Here is a 19,493-nt window from a genome sequence, read left to right as displayed (position 1 = left end):
CGATTTACTGCAGAGAAAGCACATCTATTAGCTCCTACCATAACTTAGATCTTGCTTCTTCCATTGCTGCTCATTTCCAACCCAACTCAGCTCAGGTCAGTGCAAACAACATAGTGAAGCATCACTTAAATCCTATTTTCCTATCTAGTCCAACAAGGAGCCAACCTCCCAATTCAGTGCCACCAACCAGCAAGCTGGATGGCAGCTAGTTACTTGGGGTATCCAGTTTTAACTAGGAGGGAGGAAAAAAAAGGGTAGAGACATTGGGAAAGTATCTGCTCTCCTATCCTTTGCTAACCAGTACCTTTTTAAAGGATGATCAAAATTAAATCGTTTTTGTAACTATAGAAGGATGATTGAGATGTGTCTACCTCTGGGTTTTTCTAAAACAAACATGTCATATAAAAGCAAATGGTATTTACCCACTGAGGCGAATGGATTCACTTGGCTTAATTTTAGGCTACTCACGGCGAAATGTTTATAATACCCAGTATAGCATGACTGCAGCCACTTTATCTTCTGTAAACACACGTTGCTCTTCCTGCTAACAATGCAGAAAAAGATGTGCAGAGCTACACTGAAAGCCAGGCTGCAGTCATCACTTTCAGCGGTGTCAATATCGGTGCCATCATCCATGCTGCTCCAAGGCACAGGTCCAGCCTGGGGCTCCTTGGCAGCCTCTGAACATACCGCTTCCATATTTTCACTCCCATCACCTGGAGATTCCTCTTGAGCGTCCTCTGTCTTACAAGAACCACTCTAACACGATTCTCTCCAGTAAGGTTTTTCGAGACATGTCTTCGAAGCCTTTTCTGACCAAAATATTTAGTAGGATACGTTAGAGGCTACTGAAGCACCTTTACGTTATCCATGATATCTATTTCCTTTTGTTCCATTTATGCTACCTCTGTCTTCCACCTCGACAGTCACGTAGGGCATCTTTATTGACAGAACTGTCTGCTACAATATGGCTCACACTCAAGATATTCTGGTCACTACTGCTCCATGACAGACACCTCACAACTTCATGGCACAAGTTTGGGCTTTGGTTCCAAGTAAAATGGAGCATTTTACCTTGTCTCTCCCTCACTGCAGCCACACAACCCAGACAGAATGGAAGGCACAGCTATTGCAGGGATAAGAAGTAGGAATGATAGCAAACAGATGGGGGAAGAAGATCGGATTTCAAAGTACAGGTTGAGGGAGCCCTTTTAGAAAATACTTGGGACTAGAACAGTCTCAGACTTCAAATTATTTTGGATTTTGGAATATTTGCATATGCATAATGAGGCATCTTAGGGCTGAGACCCAAGTCTAAACATGCAAATTACTCATGTTTCATATATACCTTATATACATAGTCAGAAGTACTGTTATATAATGATTTTAATAATTTTGTGCACGAAACACAGCTTTACAGCATGAAATTTTCCATCTGTTGCATCATGTTGGTGCTCAAAAAGTTTCGGATTTGGGAGAATTTCAGATTTTGAATTTTCAGATTAGGGATGGTGAACCTGAGCCACCAAGCCAGCACTGAGTTTCCCATTTTTTCCTCCAGTGTCTCCCAGCCTGAACTAAAAGCAGCCTAAGCGCTGGCTATGGATACAGAGCACAGGAGAAGCCCTCTACTTTAAGCAGAGTGGGGGCAAGTCTCCTGATTGCTTTTCTTTTTTTTTTTTTTTATTTTTGACAGGCAGAGTGGACAGTGAGAGAGACAGAGAAAGGTCTTCCTTTGCCGTTGGTTCACCCTCCAATGGCCACTGCGGCCGGCGCACCACGCTGATCTGAAGCCAGGAGCTTCTCCTGGTCTCCCATGGGGTGCAGGGCCCAAGGACTCGGGCCATCCTCCAACTGCACTCCCAGGCCAGAGCAGAGAGCTGGCCTGGAAGAGGAGCAACCGGGACTAGAACCCGGTGTGCTGGCGCCGCAAGGCAGAGGATTAGCCTGTTGAGCCGCGGCGCCGGCCCTGATTGCTTTTTCTCTGTTCTCTTATACCCCAGGGCCTCTGCAATCCCACAGTGATGACCACAGATACAGTCAGCGACAGCAGAGACCACAGGTGTCCAGAGGACTCAGAGAAGGGAATCCCCTTCTCTAACTGGAGGAGCCGGGAGGATGGCACAACCCTCTATTGCTTTCCTTTCTCTCTCTCTCTTTTTTTTTTATTTATATTTTATTTGACAGGCAGAGTGGACAGTGAGAAAGAGAGAGAGACAGAGAGAAAGGTCTTCCTTTGCCGTTGGTTCACCCTCCAATGGGCGCTGCGGCCGGCGCACCGCACTGATCCGATGGCAGGAGCCAGGTGCTTCTCCTGGTCTCCCATGGGGTGCAGGGCCCAGGCACTTGGGCCATCCTCCACTGCACTCCCTGGCCACAGCAGAGAGCTGGACTGGAAGAGGGGCAACCGGGACTAGAACCCGGTGTGCCAGCGCCGCAAGGCAGAGGATTAGCCTGTTGAGCCTCGGTGCCGGCTTTCCTTTCTCTTAACTCTTGACTTCAGCCATGGGCACGGTTGTGGGACACGTGAAGCAAAGTGAAATAAAACAAGTCCCAGATCAAATATGAGAGCCCCAGGAAAGCAGAAAAGTACAAAGGAGATTGTAGAGAGGGAAGAACTTGTGAAGTCCACGTCCCCAAATTGTTGATGAACTCCTGAGCTCCCCCAGCCCTACCTGAAGCTGTGAAACCATGGATCTGATACAATACAGCAGACCAGAGACTTTGAGGACAGAAACTGCAGCCCAGGGCCCACACTGGCCACTGGTAGGACAGTCACAGGACTGTTCTCAATACCACCAAAAGGCTTTGAAAGAACCACCACCAACACAACTGCAAGAGAACTCAGCAGTAGCAAAGCAAAAACAGACACCCGGTATCCACACAACGAAGGACCAACCAGCCAGGAAAAAAAAAATGTCGAAGATTCTCATATACTGAGTAGGAAAGACATCAAGGCCAAACTGTAAATGGGAAAGGCCAGGTACAGAACAGTGTATCTGATCTGGAATCTTTTAAGAGAGAGACTAAAAATGTATATTCATACATGCCCATATTTCAATAAAGCAAGAATAGGTACACTTTTCTGTAAAAGGCCAGATAATAAGTATCTTCACCTTTGCAGGCCACACAATTCCTGGCAATGTAGCCTGAAAGTAGCCATATATTAACAAGTTTGGGTGTGTTCTTTTAATTTTTATTAGTAGAAAAAGAATAGATTTCGAATGTTTCATAAGGTACAATTCTTTTTTAAATTTTTACTAATATAAAGAGACAGAAAGTGGCAATGGTGGTTGCCATGGATCTGGAAGAGGAAGAAATGGCAAGTTTTTGTTTAATGGCCACAGAGATTTGGTATTGAAAGGTTTGAAGACTTCTGGAGGGGCCGGCGCTGTGGTGCAGTGGGTTAAAGCCCTGGCCTGAGGCGCCAGCATCCCATATGGGTGCCGGTTCTAGTCCCGGTTTCTCCTCTTCCGATCCAGCTCTCTGCTATGGCCTGGGAAGGCAGTGGAGGATGGCCCAAGTCCTTGGGCCCTTGCACCCATGTAGGAGACCCGGAAGAAGCTGCTGGCTTCGGAGCAGTGCAGCTCCAACCATCATGGCCATCTGGGGAGTGGGCCAGTAGATCGAAGATCTCTCTGTCTACCTCTCTCTGTAACTCTTTCAAATAAATAAATCTTATAAAAATTTTAAAAAATAAATAGAAGACTTCTGGAGGACAGAATTAAGTATATTCACATTCACAACAATGTCAATATACTTAAGAGTGCTGAACTATACACTTAGAAACGGTTAAGATGGTAAATTTAACGTTGCACTTTTTTTTAAGATTTTATTTATTTGAAAGAGTTACAGAGAGAGAGGGAAGGAGGGAGGTCTTCCATCTGCTGGTTCACTCCCCAGATGGCCACAATGGCCGGAGCTGCACTGATCCAAATCCAGGAGCCAGGAGCCTCCTCCAGGCCTCCCACACGGGTGCAGAGGCCCAAGGACTTAGGCCATCTTCTACTGCTTTCCCAGGCCACAGCAGAGAGCTGGATCAGAAGAGGAGCAGCCAGGACTAGAACTGGAGCCTATATGGGATGTCAGTGCTTCAGGCCAGGGCCTTAACCCACTGTGCCACAGCGCCGGCCCCTGTTGCACTATTTTTTAAAACATTTATTTATTTGAAAGTCAGAGTTAGACTGGCCTCGGAACCAGCCCTAAAGGCATTTGGATCTGGCTGAAGAGCCCATGAGAGCATTTCAGGCATGGAAAACCAAGACACTCTGGGAAAAAAAAAAAGAAGACCTAAATGAAAGATCTCTGTGAGTGAGATCCCAGTGGAAAGAACGGGGCCATCCAAGAAGGAGGTACCTTTCTCTGAAGGGAGGAGAGAACTTCCACTTTGACTATGACCTTGTCTAAATAAGATCGAAGTCGGTGAACTCAAAAGGCTTCCATAGCCTTGGCAACTCATGACTAGAGCCTAGGGAGATTACTGATGCCATAAACAAGAGTGTCAATTTGTTAAGTCAACAACAGGACTCACTGCGCACTTACTCCTCACGTAGGATCTCTGTCCTTAATGTGTTGTCCAATGTGAATTAATGCTATAACTAGTACTCAAACAGTATTTTACACTTTGTGTTTCTGTGTGGGTGCAAACTGTTTAAATCTTTACTTAATATATGCTAAATTGATCTTCTTTATATAAAGATAATTGAAAATGAATCTTGATGTGAATGGAATGGGAGCGGGAGTTGGGAGGGTTGCGGGTGGGAGGGAAGTTACGGGGGAGAAAAAGCAATTGTAATCCATAAGCTGTACTTGGAAATTTATATTTGCCAAATAAAAGTTTAAAAAAAATAAAGTATCTTACTTAGGCACATACTAAGGAAAAAACAAACAAAGTCAAGTTAGAAAGAGGCAGACTGAGGTGGAGGAGAGAGAAAGCCTTCCAGCCGCTAGTTCAGTTCCCAGATGGCCTCGACAGGCAGAGCTAGGCCAGGCCGAAGCCAAGAGCTCCCTCCAGGTCTGCCACACTCGGGGCCTGACCACTTGGGCCATCTTCCACTGCTTTCCCAGGTCCATTAGCGGGGAGCCAGGTTGGAAGTGGCACGAATGGGACCCAAAGTGGCACCCATATCAGATGCCAGCATTGCAGGCGGTGGCTTTACCTCCTATGCCATGATGTTGTACTGTTTTTACAATAAAAAATATTTTAATAAGGGTTAAACATAGGGTTGCCACATGACCCAGAAATTCCATTTCAAGGTACATACTCAGGAGAAACACAAACATTCACAGAGAAGCATTATCCACCATAGTCTAAAAATGAAGACAACCCAAATAGCCATCAAGAGGTGAATGGTTAAGTAAAACTGTGGTCTGACCACACAGTGGAATATTATCTGGTAATAAACAAGGAATGAAGTACCGATTCATGCTATAATATGGATAAACCTTAAGACATAGTAAGTGAAAGAAGCCAGACCCCGCCAGACCCCAAAGGCCACCACCTACACGAAGAAGTCAATCTACAGAGACAGAAGGCAGAGAAATGGTTGCCTGGGCAGGTGGCTGGAGTGAGGAATGAATGCTAATAGGTACAAGGGTCTTTCAGGGGTCTAATAAAAAGGACCTGAAATTCGCCAATGGTGACAGCTACACAACTCTGCATATAGTGGAAACCATGAATTGTACATTTTAAATGAGTGAACTATCTCAATATAGCTGTTAAAGAAGAAAAACAAGTATTACAATATTCACAGCAGAAGCAGTATTCATGATGGTCTCAGACTAGAAGGGGCTCAAATGTTCATTAACAGAAAACAAACTGTGGTATATTCTTACAGTGAAATACCATATAGAAATGACCATGTACTACAGTCACATCATAGAGGAATCTCGAACACAGTGGTGAGAAGGAGCCAGATTCGACAAGGTACAAACCGTATTATTGCACTTATAAAAGTACACAAATAGGCAAAACGAGCCCATGAGAAATGCGCAGTTCTTACTCTAAGCCATGGGTGGAATTAGAAAATGCAGGTGATCACGCACCAGGAGGTTGAGGTTATCCGTGGGGGCAAAAGGGAAAGGTACAGGGAAACTGACATTTCTTGAGCACCTATTAAGTTCAAGGCTCCAAGTCCTAATCTCTACGAGTTTTTTAATTTTAATTTTTAATTAGTTTTTAACAGACCCAATGTGCTTTGTAGATACAATTCTAAGAACATAATGATACCCCTTCCTTCCTCCCTTCATCCCTCCCCCTCAGAGATTTTTTTTAATGAGGTGCAAAGATATTAAGTTATCCAGGGTCACAGAACCAGTAAATAAAGTGGTATCAATTCAAATTCAGATCCTGAAAGCCGGCGCCCTTTCTCCGGTGCCACTTGTAGGAGTATTGCCAGGGCCGGGACACAGTGAGAGGAGGCCTGTCGGGAAGGCTGTGTCACAGGTTTGTGTCGGAAGTTTCTGCTCTTCACCTCAGGGCAACCACGCTTCCTGCACTTTGCTGGTTGAGGAGATGCGAAGGAGGCAGCTGTGGTCCTGCCGTCCAGACTTCGCGGCTGCAACGTTCAACCTTGGCGGGGGCTGTCAGCCTATACGTTCACCGCAAACAATTTGTTTACCAAGAGCCACCTGTGTCAAACTCAATTTGCCATGAATCACACATATAAAGGTAAAATCATAAAGCTTTTAGAACGAGATGGGGAAGCTTTTCTCTGCCAAGGGTCATTCTGGGTATTTACAGCATCATTTACACCATTAGCAACTCAAAAATTAGCCTGCTGTACATTTATCGAATGTTGAGTCCCACCTACAGTTGCCTTAGCAAGGCCAGACCAAATGATTCAGTGGGCCTTATTTAGCCCGAGGCCAGACATTGCCCAGCTCTGTGTTAGAAGAACACATAGGTAAGTACCTGCACAGCTGCAACCTGGATTCCTTAAGGAAGACACAACAGGCAACCAAGGAAGAATTAATTAATTAAAATAAAATAAAGCTGTGCTCATAAAAGGCACCACTGAGTAGATCACCAGGAAAGGCACAGTCTGGGAGCAAATGTTCACAAAAATACTTCTGACAAAGCACGCCAATCCAGAAGACGTAAAGAAGCCTCAAAATGCAATAACCAGGTGGCAAACACCACAATCAGACGGGTAAATAGCTCGAATGAACACCTCACAAAGGAAGATATACGCACGTCTAAAAATCACATGGAAAGGTGCTCACCATCATTAACACACACATACAAGGGGCCAAAATTGAAAAGACAGATAATATCAAGTGTTGGAGAGGGTGTGAAGCCACTAGAACTTCCACGTACTGGTGCTGTGGATATAAAATAGTATAACCACTTTTAGAAAAAGGGTTCAAAGTTTCTTACACAAACGATATACATGTGTGTGTATACACACACACACAGCTCCTTGATCCAGCCATTCCACTCCTAGCTATTTATCCCAGAGAAATAAAGACACTGGTCTACAAAGACTTAGAAGCAAGTGTTCATAGAAGTCTCATCTGTCATAGCCACAAACTGGAAACAAGCCAAATATCCATCAACAGGAGAGTGGCTAATCCAACTGTGGTATATTCTCACACTGCAATAGTAGGGGGCATTAAAAAATGGACTACTGAGGCATGCAACAGTATGGCTGAATCTCAAAACATCATGCCGAGCAAATGAAGCCAGATATTAAACAGTTCATACTGTGCAAGTTCATATATACGGAACACTAGAAAAGGCAGATAAAATCTATGGTATGGTGGCAGCCTATCAGCCACTGCCCACGATCAAGAATCGGGGTGAAGGGTAGAATGAATAGGAGGGGGCATAAAGCAGTTTTCTGGGAAGACGGCCACTTTCTACACCGAAGCAGTCCTTCCGGTTGCACACACGTAGGCATTTTTCAAAGCAGCACAGCTGAGATCTGAGCACTTCAATGCATACCCATTTTACACAAAAACATTTTAAAAGCCTAACAACACTAATAGTAAAGTACAGGGTAGGGAATCCGTAATGGTAAAGAGGAGATAAGAATGGTAGAATGTTAATTGCTGGAGCTGGGTAACGTACATGCTTGAAATTTTCTGTAATAAAAAAACCTAAGAGGCAAAAAAAGTCATCTACTTGGAATGCTCCTTCTCCTTTCTACCTGCTTTTTCCCTCCCTTCCCACTCTGTGTGCAATTCTGCAGACCCTAATTCCTGAATGTGTTCTACCTCTGGCCAAGGCCCACCACTCACCCTCACTCTGTTCTCCAAGCACCACCGCCCCCCCCCCAGGCCCCAATAACCAATAGGTTTTTCTGTCCAAGCCCTAGCCCACCCAATAGCTCAAAGCCTACGCCAAGTATTGGGAAACATGGATTTCCCAGTTAAGTGTGAAGTCAAAAGACAAGCTTATTTTAATGCCAAAAATTTTTAAATCCATGCATATAAGAGGTCGTCAAGAAGTTCATGAAAGACGCACATTATGAAAAAACTATGCATGTATTTCAAAATTTTTTGCACCAAAATAGACTTACCTTTAAATTTTACTTGCACAACTTTTACGTTCCTTCATGGAAGATTTTTTCTTTAAAGTTTATTGCTCATGTTTCAAAATTATGTTTTTAAGTTGATGTTTGCAAAACAAACATTTGGCCTTACATACAAGTAATACACGGCCAGGAAAGGTAGATATTATGGGCTGTTCTACCTATCTAAAACTCACTCAAGGCAAACAGCAACAGCTCAGCTGAATGCTACAGGTGCAATGCTCCTTTTATCAAAGCTAAACCACATGACTAAGAATTGAGGAAAGTTTCAGGCTCGCTGCTGAGCGAGTGGCAGTAGCAGCAGCATCGGAAGTAGTAGGCACAAGAAAGGGCACCCCCACGGGCAAACCAGCAGCCAGGTGCAGGTCCAGCTGAAGTCTGGCCAGGGGCTCACCTGGTCTGGTTCCTGGGAATGAGCTCATGGCTGCCTGGGCTTGGACACTAGGCCATGCTTCCTGGCAGGCAGGGAGACAAGGAGACGGCTTCTGAGTTATGACCCTATTTTGTTTACAATAAAATCATACAGTAGTCCCCACTTGTCCAAGTTCAGTTACCTGCAGCCAACCACAGCCTGAAAATCTAACATAGAAAATTCTAGAAATAAGCAATTCATTTGTTTTAAATCACTTTCACTACAGTACAATGTTTTAACTGTGCTGTTTTACTATTGCTGTTAATATCTCACTATACCTAATTTATAAATTAAACTTAAAGGGCCAGCACTGTAGCGCAGGTTAATCCTCCACCTGCGGTGCTGGCATCCCATATGGGTGCCAGTTCTAGTCCCGGCTGCTCTACTTCTGATCCAGCTCTCTGCTATGGCCTGGGAAAGCAGTAGAAGATGGTCCAAGTCCTTGGGCCCCTTCACCCAAGTGGGAGACCCAGAAACAGCTCTGGCTTCCCGGCTTCAGATCAGCTCAGCTCCAGCAGTTGTGGTCATTTGGGGAGTGAACCAGCAGATGGAAGACCCCCCCCCCCCCGTAAACTCTACCTCTCAAAAAAATAAAATCTTAAAAATAAAATTAAAAAATAAATTAAGCTTTATCATAAATAAGTAGGTACAGCATAGGAAAAGATGGTGTATATATAGGGCTTGGTATTACCTGAGGTTTCAGGTATCCCAGAACATCCTGGAACGTATTTCTGCAGAAAAGGGGAGACTACTCTATTAATCTTACAGAAAATGTGCATTACAGAAAACTTGGACCCAAACAGCATTCCTAGTGCACAACCGAAATTTCTGTTTCCATGCCAGCATGTCCAGCACGAGTACTTCTAGTTTCTTCCATTAGATACGCACCACAGAGAGAGGGTCACATCCACAAATATGTCATGAAGTGCCTGGCTTGTGTCTTTTTTTTTTTTTTTTAAGATTGATTTATTATTTGAAAGGCAGAGTCACAGAGAGGCAGAGGCGGGGGGGGGGGGTCTTCCACCCACTGTTTTACTCCCCAGATGGCTAGAGCTGAGCCAATCTGAAGCCAGGAGCTTCTTCCTGGTCTCCCACACAGGTGCAGGGGCCAAGGACTTGGGCCATCTTCTACTGCTTTCCCAGGCCATAGCAGAGAGCTGGATTGGAAGTGGAGCAGCTGGGACTCAAACCAGCCCCCATATGGGATGCTGGCACTACAGGCAGTGCCTTTACCTGCTACACCACAGCGCCGGCCCCCTGGCTTGTGCCTTAACAAGCGTCTTCAGCCTGGCCACCATTTCTAATACAGCGACCTCAGGAAACGACATCCTGGATTTCTCTCAAAGGCACAAAACCAATTGCTTCATCTCAACAGGGCAAGCCAGGTGTCATGTGTGCCCAGTGACAGTTTTGAAAAGGCGCTGGGTAGGCCGTCTTTGGAATGACACGGCAGCATAGAAAACTGTCTCTGGCTCCCTGCTATTGAAGAGCTTGCTGTTTGGCAGAGAACCAATTGTCACATCAATAATTATTTAATTGCCATGGTGCTACCTGCTAGAAAGAAAACCTCAGCATGCAAAAGCCAGCAGGGAAGAGGACAAGAGCATGGGAAGGCTCCTTGAAGAACTCAATGAAAATGCTGGGGGTGGCACTACGGCATAGCATCCCATATGGGTGCCAGTTCAAGTCCTGACCACTCCTCTTCCCATCCAGCTCTCTGCTATGGCCTTTAAGAGCAACAGAAGATGGCCCAAGTGTTTGGGCTCCTGCACCCATGTGGGAGACCTGGGAGAAGCTCCTGGCTCCGGATTGGCCCAGCTTTGGCCACTGTGGCCATTTGGGGAGTAAAGCAGCTGATGGAAGATCTCTCTCTGTAACTATGCCTCTCAAGTAAATAAATAAATCTTTAAAAAAATGAAAATGTTGGGGCTGGCATTGTGGTACAGTAGGTTAAGCCATCACCTGCAATGCCAGCACCCTATATGGGCCCCAGTTTGAGTCCCAGCTGCTCCACTTCTGATCCAGCTCCCTGCTAACGCACCTGGGAAAACAGAGGATGGCCCAAGGACTTGGGCACATGCCATCCATGTGGGAGACCCAGAGGAAGCTCCCGACTCCTAGCTTTGGCCTGGCCCTTACGGCCATTTGGGGAATAAACCAGCAGATGGAAGATCTCTTTCTAATCATTTCAAATAAATAAATCTTAAAAAAAAAAAAAAAGAAAATATTACCCAGCCTCCAAAACCAGTCAATCATGCAAGAAGAGAAAATGCCCCTTGTCCCATTGCTGGTATTGGCCCAAAGGCCCAAGTATCTCCTTTCTATCTTCTTAGCCAACAGCAGCACAGTGTGGGGCATGTGATGAACAGTGATGACCCACATGAACCATGCATGCCCTCTCCCTTGGTTTGGCATGCCTTGGCAAAGAATATTCTAGCAGTCAGAATAAATGTTCATAAAATAAGTTATAATTTCTTCTCACCGTAACAAGCAACCCCCAAATCTCAGTAATACAATATAAGCTGCTTCCTTCCTCAGGCAAAATTCAAGCTGATGCTCCTGCTCCAAGAGCTATCCTCCAAGGACGACCTGAACATTCAGACACCTTCCATCTTGTGCCCCCACCACCACCACCATCTACACGGAACCCTCAAGGTCATCCTGGAGGCCATGGAAAGAGATGAGAGAATACGAGGAAGCCTATCAGACATACCCACACCTGGGCCCAGGAAGTGACAGACACCACTTCTATTCACATCACAGTGGCCAGCAGTTGTCGATGCCACCTGGACGCAAAGGGTGCTGGAAAATGTAGTCCCTGCTTCCCAGCAACTAGAGCAGAAGTCTTGGCTCATCAGCCAGCTATCTCTGCCCCATGTTTTGGTTTTTAATTTGTTTTCAGTTTTATTAAATGAATTTATTAATACATTGGATTCTCAGTCCCAGCAAATGCATTATAATCACTACAACACAATCTGCTCTCCTGCATCTGAAGGGTATACGAGCCGACCAGAGACGAGCTGTTCATCAGGCTAGAGCGAAGCCAAATGACCACTATGGACACGGAAGTTCTGTTCTCAGTCTTTGCGTCAGCGTTCAGGAAATGACAGGATTTTCTGGGGTGAGAGGCACGGGAAACAGAACTGAAGAAAAAGATTAAATGCAGGGCTCCTGGGCCCAGAAAAGTAACATTTAAAGTGAAGCTCAGAGGAGAGAGGTCAGACAAAGCCAGACATAACAGGTACGGGAAGATCACTCGGGCCTCCGGCATTTACGGCCAGGGCTTGATCCAAAGGGCTGTTCTTGACATTCGAGCAGTTAATAGCTAACTCAAGAAGGCTGCAAATGAGCATCGAGGTGGAGGCACTCGCTGATTGGTGATTAACCAACCACCAAACTAACTGGCGAGAAAACTTGCATCCATAATGCACTATACTTCCAGGAGATAAATGCACTGTATTCTACCAGTCCAGAGCTCCCCGGAAAGTTTGCTACTACAGTAAGTGTATTCAGTTATAACGTCCCGGGAAAATCAAGCTCATAGTTGAAAGGTGTTTTGAAAGCACGAGATGAAGTGACACAGGTCTCCTTGCTGCGGGATGTCTCATTTTGAATGTTTTCAGAACCAGAAGCTGAGGACCTCCAGGAGGGAGACACACACCCAGCTAAGAGCAGAGGAGGCTGCTCAGGTAAACGCAGCACACGCACACAGCCCAGCAGCTGACGTCCGGAGTGGGAGTTCTGTGGACAGAGACAGGCAAGGAACCAAAGGAGCAGAGGCTCATCCACCTGGCGCATGTTCTCGTACGTTTCTGCTCTCCAAAGACAAGGGTACTTCAAGAAGCCCACAGCAGACACAATTTAAAGTTTCTGTGGGTGCAAACTTCTTTGAAATTCATGCATTCTAATTTCCTAATACACACCTGTCAAGCACGCTGAGGATGCCTCATAGTGGAAGGGAACTAGGTGACTGACCCGCACTTGCTGAGCTGCTAACTCTGGTGACTTCCTGCTTCCAGGTTTCGCAGACAGGTGACAGATGCTTAAAACCGAAAATCCAATCTGGTCTTTTATGGATTAAGGGCACACAAACGCAGCCACTGGCTCCTGCCAGAAACAACTGAGATCCTTCTCCGAAAATCCAACACAATAATCAATGACCCAGCAATTCTCCCTCCAGGCACACACCCAAAACAAGTGCTCATACACATGAATGGACAAACAAAATGTGCTATATATGCATGCGATCGAATAGTACTTAGCCCTAAAAAGTGGCTAAGTTTGACACAGGCCACAACATGGCAGAAACACGAAGCTAAGTGAAGTAAGCTAGACACAAAACGACAAACACTGGGGGCCAGCACTGTAGCACAGTGGGTAAAGCCACCGCCTGCAGTGCTGGCATCTCAAATGGCTACCGGTTCGAGACTCAGCTGTGCCACTTCTGATCCAGCTCTCTTCTATGGCCTGGGAAAGCAGTCCAAGATGGCCCAAGTGCTTGGGCCCCTGCACCCACGTGGGGACCCAGAAGAAGCTCTTGGCTTTGGATCAGTATAGCTCTGGCCACTGCAGCCATCTGAGGAGTGAATCAACTTCTGCCTCTCTGTAACTTTCAAGTTAATAAAAATAACTCTTTTAAAAAATTAAAATTAAAATCAAAAAAAGGCAAACACCATATGATTCCACTTAAATAAAATATCTATAATAGGGGCTGGTGTCATGGCATAGTAGGCCAAGCCGCCGCCTACGATACTGGCATCCCATATGGGCACTGGTTGGTATCCTGGCTGCTCCACTTCTGTTCCAGCTCCCTGCTAATGGCCTGAGAAAGCAGGAAGTGCTTGGGCCCCTGCCACCCACCTGGTAGACCTAAAAGAAGCTGCTGGCTTCAGTCTGGCCCAGCCCTGGCCATTGTGGACAGCTGGGGAGTGAACCAGCAGATGCAAGACCTAACTCTGACTTTCATATAAATAAATAAATCATAGGTGTGTGTGTGTGTGGACACACACACACACACACACAATGAATGACAAGCACATTCATATATAAGGTGGAATGGTGGTAATGACCTAAGGCTGCACGAAAAAGAAAATGGGGTTATTGATTAATGGGTACAGAGTTTGAGATGACAAAACCCAAATGCATGAAGAGGTCAGGCCCAGAGGATTTTTAAGTCAGTGGAAACACTGTGCATAATACCACAGTGGTGGATACCAGTTACTACGCATTTGTCCAAATACACAACGTAGAACAGCAAGGGTGGACCGTATTGTAAACTCAGAGCTTCAGGTGAGTGTGACATGTCGATGTGTGTGCAAGGCCATCAAGGGTAAGAACCTACCACTCTGGTGGGGAATGTGGGTAGCACCAGAGGTTGCAGGTGGAGGCAGGGAGCCTGTGCGAAAATCTCCACTTTCCTGCAAAGCTAAAACTGCTCTAAATTTTTTTTAAAAGATTTATTTATTAGGCAGAATTACAGAGAGGCAGAGGCAGAGAGGTCCACTCCCCAGATAGCTGCAACAGCCAGAGCTGCGCCGATACGAAGCCAGGAGCTTCTTCAGGGTCTCCCACATGGGTGCAAGTCCCACCTTCTGCTGCTTTCCCAGACCACAGCAGAGCGCTGGATCAGAAGCGGAGCAGCCAGGACGGGAAGCAGCACCCATAAGGGATGCCGGCACTGCAGGCATACCTCTCATGACCTACTGGTGACACAGACTCTCAGATTCAGGGCCACAAAAACAGCACAAGGAGAGGGGAAAATGCCATCAAATCCAGCCTTCACTTGCTATGAGAAGAGAGAACAGGAAGTACTTACGTTTCACAGCCAGGAGCCCCTGGAAAACTCACTTGTAAGAGTTCACTAGTAAGCCTTTCCCACCTCCCCGTTTCTAGAACATCACTGTCTAACAGGACCTCCTCCAGCGGGGAAAACGCTCCGTATCTTCGTGTCCCAGACAGGAGTCACTGTGCCTACTGAGCACTGCAACTGTGGCTAGCACAGCTAAGAACTGTTGTATTTTATTGCATTTAAACTAATTTAAATGTCAACAGCCCCATGTGCCTAGTGGCTCCCTAACTGGACGGCTCGGCTTCTGAACTTAGACAAACAAGTCCAACAGACAGATCTGGATCTCTTTGGGGGAGACGCCACAAAGCTCTGAGTGGCAGAGACCAGGAACGGGAGCGCGCAGCTGTGTACCCCATAGACCCAGTTACTGGAGGTACAGGTATCCTTTTCAAACCTAGCAGAAACATGTAATTTTTTATTTAAGAATTATTTGAAAGGCAGACTTAGAGAGAGGCAGAAACAAAGAGAGGTCTTCCATCCACTGGTTCACTCTCCAGATGGCCTCAATGGCTAGAGCTGCACTGATCCGAAGCCAGGAGCCAGGAGCTTCTTCCGGGTTTCTTATGCAGGAGCAGGGGCACAAGCACTTGGGCCATCTTCTACTGCTTTCCCAGGCCATAGCAGGGAGCTGGATTGGAAGTGGAGCAGCTGGGACTCGAACCAGCACCCATATTGGACATCAGCACTGCAGGCAGATTTACCCATGATGTCACAGTGGCAGCTCCAGAAACATGTAATTATAATGATGTATGAAGAAATGACTTATTGGGGCCGGCACTGTGGCACAGCAGGTTAAAGTCTATCCTGCAGTGCTGGCATCCCATATGGGCACTGGTTCGAGTCCCGGCTGCTCCACTTCCGATCCAGGTCTCTGCTGTGGCCTGGGAAGGCAGTGGAGGATGGCCCAAGTGCTTGGGCCCCTGCATGCATGGGAGACCCAGAAGAAGCTCCTGGCTTTGGATTGGCACAGCCCTGGTCGTTGCGGCCATTTGGGGAGTGAACCAGCGGCTCAAAGACCTTTCTAACTCTGCCTTTCAAATAAGTAAAAAATATTTTTTTTTTTTTGACAGGCAGAGTGGACAGTGAGAGAGAGAGACAGAGAGAAAGGTCTTCCTTTTTGCCTCTGCGGCCGGCCTTTCTCGCTGATCCGAAGCCAGGAGCCAGGTGCTTCTCCTGGTCTCCCACGCGGGTGCAGGCCCAAGGACTTGGGTCATCCTCCACTGCCTTCTTGGGCCATAGCAGAGAGCTGGCCTGGAAGAGGGGCAACCGGGACAGGATCGGCACCCCGACTGGGACTAGAACCCAGTGTGCCGGCGCCGCAGGTGATTAGCCTAGTGAGCCGCGCGCCGGCCCAAAAATAAATCTTAGAAAAGAAAAGAAAGAAATGACTTATTCAAGACCAGGCCAAGGTTAACCAGAGAGGTGCATGGTGCAGCTGAACTTTCAAGGCAGTCAGGACCCAGAGCCGGCAGTCTGTGTGGCTCTGGAAGCGAGAGCCCGAGATCTGACGACTGAGGTAGGCTCACTCCACACATGCGCAGCCACACACATACCTGGAAAAGCCAGAGTTGGCACTGGCTGGCAGGAGGGCCAAGCTGTGCCTAACAGCAAAAGGGACACTTCACCGCTCAGGGAAGAGTGTGTTCCGAGCCCAGCGCAGGCGCAGAATGAATGTAAGCTAAGAAAGCACAGTGGTTCTAGCAACTTCTGTAGCGGGGTGTAGTGCCCAGAGTATATTCAGCATGGTCAGAAATGTCTGGAGTGCTCGCAGCGGGTCCAGCTGCCACTTGTTTAAACAAGCCTGTTAACCCCTCCTCCTTCAGCTGGGGAGGACTGGCTTTGGGGGAAAAAAATCCCGACCCACGCTGCCCAGGGAGTACACCTCATGGGCTGACTCTGAAATTAACTTCCCGCTTCCCTTCCCACGTGCTGTTAGGGTGCAGGTAGGCTCTGCTGCCCCCCCCCCCCAGGGACCCCCAGGTAATCACTGTCTCACACTTAGCGCTTATAAGTGTCACCCTAGCACCAAACTCCCGCCGTCAGCAGCGGCACGGCCATGCGAACAGTCAAGCACCCATGAATCGCACAGCTAGAGAAAACGTGGCAACGCCGAGCAGCGGTGGGCACGCTGGGAGAGCCAGGCCCCCCGCAGCAGGGCAGCCACGAGCCCGGAGTGCGTGGGGAGGGAGGGCGCACGTGCATCTGCCACGTGGCGGGAGGGCCCACTGTACCCGCTGTGTGTGCACAGCGGGGGGCAGGAATTCCAGTACGCACAAAAGAACGCCAAGGCTTTCCCAAGCGCCAACATGTCCGCCCACTCCTAAGATGGACCCTCCCACCTCGTGCTGTGGAGACACCCGCGAAGCAGCAACCCCGCAGCCTCGGATGCTGGGGGTCCTGGCGCTGCAGGCCGCCGGGCTACGCTCAGTTGTTCGTCGCCTGTTTATTTCCACAGGTTGCAGAGGCAAAGAACCCAGCGAATTCGCTCCGTGCGCACCCCCTGCGCACCCCCCCCCCCCGCGACCGCTAACGGGGCTGGGGGCCAGTGTGCGCGCTCAGGTTTTTTTTTTTTTTTTCCTGACAGGCAGAGTGGACAGTGAGAGAGAGAGACAGAGAGAAAGGTCTTCCTTTTTGCCGTTGGTTCACCCTCCAATGGCCGCTGCAGCCAGCACACCGGCTGATCCGATGGCAGGAGCCAGGTGCTTCTCCTGGTCTCCCATGCAGGTGCAGGGCCCAAGGACTTGGGCCATCCTCCACTGCCTTCCCGGGCCATAGCAGAGAGCTGGCCTGGAAGAGGGGCAACCGGGACAGAATCCGACGCCCCGACCGGGACTAGAACCCCGGGGTGCCGGCGCCGCAGGTGGAGGATTAGCCTAGTGAGCCGCGGCGCCGGCCACGCGCTGTTTTAAAAGCTGCCGCAGCCTGCCTCGGAACCCACAACCAGAAGGCACACGCCAGGAGACAGAAAGTGGGAGAACTTGGGGGTTGGGCGGGAGAGCGGGGCTAGGTGGCGTCTGGGCTAGCGGATATTTCTTGGATTCCCCGAAAATCTCTAAGAGAAAAACGGGTCTAAAAGCCAGCGAGCTCCATTATCCGTAAAAGGTTTCCATGCTCTACCTGCCCCCAAATGCAGGGGGTATGAGGGTGGGGAGGGGAGGGGGCTACAGGAGAGACGCGGGAAGAGACGAGGGGGAGGTGCAGGTGGCACGCGCGCGAGGCGTAGGCGGGAGCGGGCGTGGAGGGGCAAGGGAACGCTTGCTCTCACCTGCGTCGTAGAAGGCGTCGAGCAAGGCGGTCTCCCCAAAGTCGAGTCCTCCGAAGGGCACGAAGGTGAGGCGCGCGCCCTCAGCCTCGCAGGCTTGCAGCAGGCACTGGTGCGCCCCAACTTCGGGGCTGGCGGCCGCGCCATCCTGGGCGCCCTCACTGCGCACGTATACTGCCCGCAGAGCCCGCCGCGGCCCGCCCTCGCCGCCACTACCCGCCGCAGCACCGTCCGCCGCCCCGTCGGGCGCCGCCAGCCCCACGGCACCCTCGCCCCAAGCCGGCGGCACGCACTGTGGGGTCTCACCCGCCGCCCCGACGGGGGCAACGCCGCCGCCGCCGCCGCCGATCTCCATGTTAGCGCCCGGCGTCCCGTGCCTTAGGCGCACCTGTGCAGCTGCAAAGCTGGGGCACCGCGCAACCCCGACGCCTGTTTTCAGGACGCGGGAACGGAGTTTGCTGGCGCGAAACGTGCAGGGAACGAGCCGAACCCCTCGCTGCCGACGGACGCGCAGCCGCCGCCACCTCGAGCGCCCTTTCAAGGCCCACGAGAAGGAGGCGGGGACGTCAGGGCGGGGACGGCGAGCGCCGCAGGGGCTGGCGGCGGGGCAGCAGCGCGGACGGCGCCCCCTGCCGCCTCCCCGGGCAGCTCCCACCCCGCCGGGCCGCCGCCAGGTTGTTTTTCGCTTGTTTGTTTCTTTGTCGCCTCTGCAGCCTAACCGTCATTACGCCCCTCCCCCCCGTTTGTTTTTTTCTTAAAAATATTTGAAGCTTTCCAGCAGGATAAAAACCATTTCAAAGCCCGCATTGAACGTAAATATGCAATTCCAAGCTAAATGCATAACTTGAACCCAGCGTGCGGATGAGCGCCCCTTCATTTTGTGCTCCCTTGGAGCCCCCTCCCTCCGGGAGCCGTGACCCTGACAAAGCACCCAGTTGCACCCGCAGCAAACCTTGTTTACTCGGCAAGAAAACGCCAAAGGGTTCATGCCGCTGGCGCTAATGCACCTCGCCATTTGGGCTCTTCTAGGCAACAGTCATTGTATTCAGGGGCAGCAGTTAAGATGCCCCTGGGCCGCACTTGACTGCCTGCGTCTCACACCTGCCTCTGGCTCCAGCTTCCTGCTACGGCAGACTTCGATAGGCAGCACTGATGGCTCCAGTCATTGCGTTCTTGCCTCTCATGTGGGAGGCCTGGGCTGTGGGTTCTTAGCTCCTCACTTCTGCCTGACCCAGCTGCAGGCATTTTGGGGATTTAGGGCGTGAACCAACAGATAGGAGCAAGCTCTCCCTACCCCCAGGGTGGGCCATATCGCGGAGCTAGAAGCAGGAGCAAAGCTGGAATTCAGGGGCCTGTGCTGTGGCGTAGTACTTTAAGCCTCCGTGGAGCACACCGCCATCCCATTTGGACGCTGGTTCGAGTCCCAGCTGCTCCTCT

At 49.1% G+C, this 19,493-nt stretch overlaps 1 protein-coding gene across 1 annotated transcript in view; it reads right to left on the bottom strand.

The window, feature by feature from the left end:
• The window catches only part of MAP3K15 (mitogen-activated protein kinase kinase kinase 15), a 119,284-nt gene extending 100,873 nt beyond the window's left edge, over window positions 1-18,411 (bottom strand). Inside the window, exon 1 of the mRNA XM_062183153.1 lies at window positions 18,060-18,411. Within this exon, the coding sequence (XP_062039137.1) occupies window positions 18,060-18,411 (352 nt within the window). The remainder of the gene's footprint in view (window positions 1-18,059) is intronic.
• Between the last annotated feature and the right edge of the window lie 1,082 nt (window positions 18,412-19,493).

Source organism: Lepus europaeus, chromosome X (assembly GCF_033115175.1).
Source record: "Lepus europaeus isolate LE1 chromosome X, mLepTim1.pri, whole genome shotgun sequence".
NCBI classification, from domain to species: Eukaryota; Metazoa; Chordata; class Mammalia; order Lagomorpha; family Leporidae; genus Lepus; species Lepus europaeus.
This window is presented reverse-complemented; position numbering and strand designations above follow the sequence as displayed.